Here is a 9067-nt window from a genome sequence, read left to right as displayed (position 1 = left end):
GATCACTAGACTGGGCTAAGCTTGACTGAACTCACACTGACCATGTTAACTAACCGAGTATTACTGCTCATGATATGACTGGGACCCTTTGGTAACTATTGAAAACTAAGTAAACAACTAAATTTTGGGTATCATAACCCCCAGGACTCGATATCATTGACAAAAGGACCATACCATAACTTTAAAAGCATAACAAATAGATCACAGTGCAAAATTCATTCACTTAGACATTTTGTCAAACACTTGGGAGGCATGATCTTGTATACGAGAATCATCAACATGTTAGTGTATCATGACTACAACAATCAACTCATAATTCAAGGGTTTGACATGAGATTTACACCACTCAATATACACATTAGTTTACTTTACATGAAACTCCTATTTTCTTAACTTGAAACTCAAATAACAACACATACATGGACATAAATTAATATAAATCATGTGAAACTCATAATTTGAATTTAAAAGAGGTTCTTAGACTCCAAGAGTGGAAGGGACCCGAGGATGAACACCTAACATACCTTAGTAATTGAATTCGTGAGAGTTGTTGGTGATTGCTTGAACTTGATGAACTTAGGTTTTTGTTCTTGAGAGAATTTGTGAAAGATGAGTGAATTTTGCCTTTTCTAATCCTTGATTTCGTGTTTTTGGCTGAATAAAAGTGGGAAAAATGACTTAACTACCCCTCTAGACTCAGAATTAATTACATAAAATGCGTCCAGTGACGCTACGAATGATGCACCGCATCGATCAACCCGATGCGATGGACGACTCATCGCGTCACGAGTGCCGACGCGATGACCAACGCAATATGACTTGATTGCATTGGCTTACTATTTTGATCATCCAAACATCCCTCAAACATTGTTCGGAAAATTCAAAACTCACCTGAGATGACCTATGGGTGACCCTGATCATGAATCAACTTGGAAATCGACATTCTAAGACCGGAAAGGTAGAAATAAAATTCATCGGAGTTTAGGTTCCAAAATAAGACTAAGTCACTAACACTTAGCTAAATTTTCTAAGAATTGGACCCTCTTGGCATGTAATATAAGATTGAAATGGACTAGGATCTTATGGGATCTTACAGTTGGAGACATCTATATTAGCATGAAATTATTGTGGTAATTATTTCAGTTTTTTTAGTTTTGTATCTAAATTATTGAAAGTTGTAAGTTTTCTATTGGTGAAATAGTCTACTGGACCCTTGTACTTGTTTGAATTTATAAAGTGAACATCTCTTCTTAGCTTTTTGTCATTTTAACTTCTCAACTCAATAAATTTAATATTTTAAACCCCTCTGATCGTTCACCAAACTTATGTGACATTAAGGTGATTGAGTTGAACACGACATGTAACTACATGTACGTGGAAGCAATTGAGCATTCATTTTAAATTAAAATGATTTCAAAAAAATTAAAAAGAAAAAAAAACTCCTCTCCCCCAAACCTTTTTTCTTTTCAATTTTTTAAACCCATACAACCCCTCTCTCCTCCCTAACCCCCCTCCCCCAACCCCCTCTTCTCTTTAATTTTTTACTTTCTTCTTTTTTGTGCCGTCACCCCCACCCCAAACCCATTCTCTCTCCAATTATTTTTCTTTCTTCTTTATCATGCCCACCCCATCTGCACCACTTCACTCCACTATTTTTTTTTATTCAGCCCCCACCTTCACCGCACTCAAAAAAATATATAATTTATCTTTCTTCTTCGAAAAAAACAAATTTCCTTCAACTTACTTTTTTTTTTTTGTGCAAATCACTTTCTCAATTCAAATTTTTCAATTTTTTTTAAGATTAACATTTTAACTTGAATTGAAAGTGAGTGATGGTGGAAATTCAAAAATTAATGAACTAAGGAGCCGTTTGGTAGAGTGTATAAAATAATGTTAAATAAAGTGTATTAGTAATGCTTGCATTATTAATTCAAGTATTAGAATGTTGGTATTAGTTATGCAGACATTATTTTTCATACAGTTGTTTGGTTTGATGTATTAAAGATAAAATATATTTTACATAATTTTTATAAAAAATGTTGTTACCAAAATACCCTTTCTTGTACACTCTGTTTTCAAGGAATAGAAGAAAATACAATCAACATTAACAAGTAGCACCAAGAGTACCCTGAAGGAGATGCTGCATTTTTTTCTGGTTTTAAATTTTTTTCTTCTGATCTAAAAATGGACAACTCTTTCTTTTTTATTTTGCCTGCCTGGTGTAGACTATGTCGTAAAGAAGAAAAGAATGGGGATATGCTATGGTCATGGAAAAGTACATACAACAAGAGAGATGGCAGTGTTTTTAAAAATGGTGGAAAGGAATTGGGGAATGAGATAATGATGGAAAAAGAAAGTGGAAAAATATTTTGAGGGGTAATAATGTCATTTAATAAATTAATGCATGTGCTTAGAGTTATTGTATTACTAATACATAGAGAATGATTTGTATTACTACCACACACCTTAATACATAATAGAGTATATCAAACAAGGTACTAGCAATACATATTAATTAATGCATGTTTTAGTTTTTTCAATACACTCTACCAAACGATCCCTTCATGAATAAGTTTGGAAAAGCTTGAAGTTCAAATTTAAAGGACAATAAATGACTTTTTGTGGATTTGTCAAAGACACTCAAAATTGAAAATTAAAAATTTATTGTGTTTGTATATTTGAATTTATAGTTGAAAATTTAAATTAATTGAAGAGTAATTTCAACTATTTAGAATAAATTTGATGATCAATTTGTAAGCAAACATCAAGAACATGATTATTGAAATTTTTCTACCATTTATAAAAGTTGTTTATTTAATTAAATTTATTTTAATATTTAATTTCTTATGTGGCACTTAATTATAACGTGGAATTTAACTCAATATTTGAAAATAACGTAAAATTAACGTGACTAAGGAAGATCTTGCCTCCTGCATCACAATTAATTAATACAATAACCCTCAACTTATATTTTTTGTCTTTTAAATAAAAAATCAACTCCATAATATGTATTGACTGGCCCAAAATTATGTTGTTCAAATTATTAAAGAGAGAATTAAGAAGAAAAAAAAAAACTAAATCAGCGTAGTCATGTTGAACGAGCTATTGATTTCGCAAGAAAATCAGATGCCGCCATTCCCAAAAGCTCTTCTCAATTATCTATATTTTGGTCATTTCCTATCCAGATGGAGTGCCAGGTTCACTCTTATGCAGTCTATTTTTAATTTATTTTTCCAGTTTTAATGCAAAGATTTTGATTTGTGAATTGTGCTTGGTGTGCTAGAGCAGTAAAGCTAGTATTCAATTATCAAATGTCTCCAGATTATTCACTGTTATGCAAATTCGGTGTTCTTTGCCTCCTTTCTTTTGTTGTTTCTAGGCATTTTAAGTTTTCTTTTTTCTTGTTTTTATGAATTTCCAGTTATATTAGGAGTTATTAAGCTCTAAATTCTATTTAAAAAAGGTTGATTTAGGAATATTTTCACAAATAGCCCGTTGGATTAATTGTTTACTTTATCAAACTGTATACATGAATTAACATTAGTTATGCGCAGTTATAACAGTATACATCTAGTTGCTATTTTTAGTTGAAGCGGTTGGGTAAGCAGCTATTTAGATTAATTAGGTTTTATTTTTGTGCTGTCATTGGAAAACAATTTCTTGAACTGATCTTTTAGCAAAAAGACCATCTAGAGCAATTTTCACCATGACTTCTTACAATTGAGAAATTCAGGTACACTTTAATTTCCTCACATTTGAGTAAATTTGCACTTAAACCTTCATGTCTATGACCATTTTGTGTAAACTCAACGGAACTAATATTTAATTTGAAGCAAAACTCTTTCTCTGGATGAACACATTGGAAAATTAACCTTTAGGCTTCTCTATATTTGTCTGCCTATTCATTTCGACACATTGTAGTGTTGAAATGGACATTGTGGTTTTCCGCTTCCTGTGAATTAGTAATAATGCAGAATAACATGAACATGTTGGAGGGTGTGTGAAGCAGTAACAAAATTGTGCAATTTAGTCCGGCATTAATGACTTTCTTGGTGTTCGGATTAGGGAGTTAGAGAGTAACACTATAAAATTGAGTATAGTGTAAGATTCATGTCATTATGCTATTATATGACCATCGTCGTTGTTTAATTCAATCATAGGAACATAGTATTTTCTGAATATTTTCCTAATTGTAGGATGTGGGAATTCTCTGTTGGTCTGTACATGATCAACGTTTGGTCAGATTCTTTACTTCTAACGGCTGCTTATGGGGTGGTGGAGTCTGCTTCTACAGCATTGTTTGGTCCTCTCATTGGACAGTGGGTGGATAGGTTCACATATGTGGAGGTTAGTTCTCATTCTTTCTTATTAGGCCCCTGCACATCCTAAATAAAGAACTTTTACCAATAATTGCTTTGGTAATTTTTGTAGAAAATTATTTAGTTATTTCAAAATAATTTATATTTAAAGTGTATTGAAAAAGTGATATCTTTAAATGTATTCTAGAAGCCATCAAGAGATATACTTGAGAAGGCTTACTCTAGAGGCTATTAAGAGATATACTTGATAAGGCTTACTCTAGAAGCCATTAAAAGATATACTTGAGAAGGCTTACTTTGGAAGCCATCAGGGCTAAGAAATTTCTTAGCAAATATCCCTTTTAAAAAAGGACGATCTGTTGCCTCATAGCCCTTTGAAAAAGGATGATCTGTTGTCTAATATCCCTTTAAAAAGGAATGATCCGATGCCGCCTATATATATACACTGTGATTGTCAAGCCGCAATTGCTATTGCGAAGAATAAATCTTATAGTTGTAAGAGAAGACATGAAATTGAGGCATAATATTGTTAAGCAGTTGCTGAGAGATGGAATAATTTCCATTGATTATGTGAAGTCAGAATTGAATTTGGCTGATTCACTAACTAAACCCGTGGGAAGGAAATTAATTCTTCAAACATTAAAAGAAATGGGGTTAAGGCCAATATAATTGTCAATAGAGATGGTAACCCAACCTTTATGATTGGAGATCCCATGAAGTAGATTCATATGGGTAATAACAAGTCGATATTAACTCTGCGCCCTTATTGAGAGTGCTTAAACTGCTACTAAAAATGGAGGGATGAGTTATTGTGGATGGTGTATTTAAAGCAGTGTACACTTGATGAATTCACCTATATGAGAAGTTTAATGAGGCCATTCTTATGAAACTTTGGCCTTAGTCTCTAGAGCTCTCATGAATACCAGGCACGCGCATAGCCTATTGGCGCAAAACCGCATTGAACAACAAAATTACGATCAAAATGTGATTGATAAAGTCTCTGGCTTACAACAAGAGTTATTCGGTTCATAGAAATAGTATATTTCACTGGTAATTCTATAAGTTAAATTTTATTGGTCTAAGTTTGGTTCATAGTCTAGAAGACACCAAACCTACTGCATTTTGTCCATGCAAATCCAGCAAGTTAAAATTCTTTTTCTATTAATTATTTTGAAATAATGTGGGGATTGTAGGAAATTATTTAGTTATTTCAAAATAATTTACATTTAAAGTGTATTGAAAAAGCCATGTCTTTAAATGTATTCTAGAAGCCATCAAAAGATATACTTGAGAAGGCTTACTCTAGAAGCTATCAAGAGATATACTTGAGAAGGCTTACTCTAGAAGCCATTAAAAGATATACTTGAGAAGGCTTACTTTGGAAACCATCAAGAGGTGTACTTGAGAAGCTAAGTCTTACCTATAAATAGTCCCTCAATCCTTACTGCAATCTTTAACTCTTAAGAAAAACATTCAAAAAATTCTCTTTAGTTTCTCTTCTTAATAATTTAGTCATTATAGTTTAACTTGGTATTTGTTTTAATAAATTTGTTGATTCCTGTATCCTCTAATTAATTAGGGAAGTACTTGTTTAATCCTGGGGAAACATTTCACACGGCTGAAATAGTTTCTTAGGACAGAGTCATTATAGTTTAACTTGGTATTTGTTTTAATAAATTTGTTGATTCCTGTATCCTCTAATTAATTAGGGAAGTGCTTGTTTAATCCTGGGGAAACATTTCACACGGCTGAAATAGTTTCTTAGGACAGTGCCTAGCACGACTCAAGTATAATTAATATATCACTTAAAATAATATCTTAATAATATTTATTTGATATTCAGTATTATTAACTGTTATTATTATTATTACTGCTCCCCAACAATTTTCATCTACTAGCGTTGTTTAATCACTCATACAACAACTTTGCCTCAATTGTTGCCTTGGGTGGTTTCCCAGATATTGCGTACTATTTTACATACTAAACATTTCGTGGTAGAAAGACTCAGAATAGGACGCACGCACACAAGTTTCTGGCATTTTATTTACATTTCAAGATGTTATTGCATAATGTTTACTTTTGATTAGGTATACAATCCTCAAACTTTGTTGCAGGTTCTCCAACTTTGGCTGCTAAGCCAAAATATCTCATTTGTTGTGGCTGGAGGTGCAGTAATTGCTCTTTTAATCCGCGCAGACTTGATATCGGTCAATCTAATGGCGTTTATCTCACTTGTCAGTTTAATTAATATATCTGGAGCTGTTGGTGTGCTTTCAACTCTTGCCGGAACCATCTTGATTGAAAGAGAATGGTGAGCTATCTGACTGTTTTGGCGGACCTCCTTTTCTTAAAATTTTCATTCATAACATTTTGTAGGTGTTTACAACTGAACATTATTGGCAGGGTAGTTGTAATATCAGAAGGCCATCCTCCCGGGCTTTTAACAAAGATGAATTCAATCATAAGACGAATAGATTTGATTTGCAAGCTATTTGCACCAGTGGTTACTGGCTTCATTATCAGCTTTGTTTCTCTAACTGCATCAGCCATGACTCTAGCTCTTTGGAACATTATATCCGTGTGCTTGGAATACTGGCTTCTTACATCTGTATACAGTGGGATTCCAGCTCTAAGAGAAAGCAGCCTGAGGAGGGTCTCAAGATCTTTGCCAGAGCACTCGGATTTAAGCCCCGCTATTTCTCATGAACAGAAAAGCTCGCTTCACTCGGATGAAATTGGATTCGAGCAATCTGAAAATCTCTGGAGGAAAATAATTGATTCCATCTCAAGATTACCTTGCCTTTCTGCGTGGAAAGTGTACTTGCAGCAAGATGTAGTCCTCCCAGGCCTAGCCCTTGCGTTGCTTTTTTTTACTGTACTCAGGTAAAACTTAGTAATGTTACTCATAATTATGCAATTGAATTTAAAATCATCTGCAACAATCATTCTTGAAATTAGCAACTACACATGTTTTAATGCTACCTAGGAAAACTTTTAACTTTCTAGTAAAATTTCTTTTATATAATACGTCGAGGGTATATTTATTTGTTTTTTAATCTAATTCGTGCAACAGCTTTGGAACGTTAATGACTGCTACTCTTGAATGGGAAGGAATTCCTGCATATGTCATTGGAATTGCACGTGGAGTAAGCGCAACAATAGGGATAGCTGCAACATTTCTCTACCCCATCTTAGAATCACATATTTCAACCCTTCGAACAGGTCTTTGGTCAATCTGGTCACAGGTATTAAATATAGCTAGCAAATACTTAAGGAGCTAAAATTTGAAGGGGAGCCTTGAAACAGGTAAAAAGTTGTTGCCATGTGACTGGGAGGCAGGAGATCATGGGTTCAAGCCGTGGAAACAACCCCTTGCAGAAATGCAGGGTAAGGTTGCGTGCAAGACCCTTGTGGTCCCGCCCTTCCCTGGACTCTGTGTGTAGCGGGAGCTCTAGTGCACCGGGTTTCCCTTTACTTAAGGAGCTGAAATCTGTATGGTGACAAGATATGATCCGAATTTCCTAGCAAAATTAAAGAGTGATCATTTAACGCTGTTGCTTTCTAAGTCAAGTCATATTCTGTTACCTACGCAGTGGACTTGCTTGTTGATATGTGTAGCTTCGATATGGGTACACACAAAATTTCTATCAGCATTTATGCTTATGGCTGGTGTGGCTGTATCGCGTTTGGGTTTGTGGATGTTTGACTTATCAGTCATTCAGCAAATGCAGGTAAAGATGCTAAAAACATTTCTGATGTATTTGTCATTTTAGTCATTCTTCTTGATTGAAACTTATATTATGACATCTCGTTTGTGGACCTGGACAGGATCATGTCCCTGAAAGTGATCGTTGTGTGGTTGGAGGAGTTCAAAGCTCCCTACAATCTGTTCTCGAATTGTTGACTTATCTCTCGGGCATAATCATATCTAATCCTCAGGTGATGATCTTTGCATTGTACTGAAGCCTTGGTGGTACATATCCTACTAATGTGTACGTCTATTTTGTTGATTCGTAACAGCGTCATCCGGTGTTGAATGCAGTTTTATCATCCATATGCACAAAGTATTTCGAGTCATTGCATACTAGTATTGTGGTATAACTTGTTTCTTTTGCTGCATGTGATTCAGAATTTTTGGAAGTTGATCCTACTGTCATTCCTTTTAGTGACACTGGCCTCGACGCTATACAGTATACATGTTTATCGTGTTAGGAAGCACCTCTTTCACTTTGAGAAGTTCAATTGATTGGTAAGATCATCTTAGACTCTGCATGCACCGATGAACACGAAAAACAGAAACTGAAGATTACTTTCTTTAGTCTTTCTGTATAGCCATAAGTATGTTTCTCCTTTATGTAGCTAGTGGTTGAAGAACAATGCCACGAGGTTTGCTCCTTCCATGTTCGAGTATTCTTTACATGTACTTTTTTGCATCTTGTAACTTGTAAGTTACATTTTAGGAGAAAGCATCATGACACACTTGTATTCCACATTCAGAATTTGAAGTTTATGAATTCAAATTCTAGTCCTTTCTAAGTAAGTGGGCTCTAGATTAATAGTTGTAACTGCTTCTAACGCATTGCAAGAAATTTTAAATTTGAAAAATTCTAACCAAGATTGCTAGTATCTGATTTCTATTTTACTTCTTCAAGTCTCTATCATCTCGATCTCTCTTTTCGGATTTGTTTTTTGAAAAAACAAAATATCTTCGAGTTCAAGGTTAGAATCCTCATACTGAGCGGGCTCAA

At 34.2% G+C, this 9067-nt stretch overlaps 1 protein-coding gene across 4 annotated transcripts; it reads left to right on the top strand.

Moving 5' to 3' along the window:
* Positions 1-2958: 2958 nt before the first annotated feature.
* Positions 2959-8859, top strand: LOC107845957 (solute carrier family 40 member 2). 4 transcript variants are annotated; one of them, XM_016690471.2, is made up of 8 exons: positions 2959-3197; positions 4197-4347; positions 6434-6630; positions 6723-7202; positions 7393-7564; positions 7913-8050; positions 8148-8258; positions 8340-8859. In XM_016690471.2, exons 1-8 carry the CDS (start codon positions 3091-3093, stop codon positions 8418-8420), a joined length of 1437 nt encoding a protein of 478 aa, XP_016545957.2. In that variant the 5' UTR covers positions 2959-3090; the 3' UTR covers positions 8421-8859. The 4 variants fall into 4 exon arrangements, 3 of the variants coding, with proteins under 3 accessions (XP_016545957.2, XP_016545955.2, XP_016545958.2); XM_016690469.2 differs by having other exon boundaries at positions 2961-3197; positions 8449-8859; XM_016690472.2 differs by having other exon boundaries at positions 2961-3197; positions 8148-8311; positions 8449-8488.
* The last annotated feature ends 208 nt before the right edge of the window (positions 8860-9067 follow it).

This window comes from Capsicum annuum, chromosome 10 (assembly GCF_002878395.1).
Source record: "Capsicum annuum cultivar UCD-10X-F1 chromosome 10, UCD10Xv1.1, whole genome shotgun sequence".
Taxonomy (NCBI): domain Eukaryota; kingdom Viridiplantae; phylum Streptophyta; class Magnoliopsida; order Solanales; family Solanaceae; genus Capsicum; species Capsicum annuum.
This window is presented reverse-complemented; position numbering and strand designations above follow the sequence as displayed.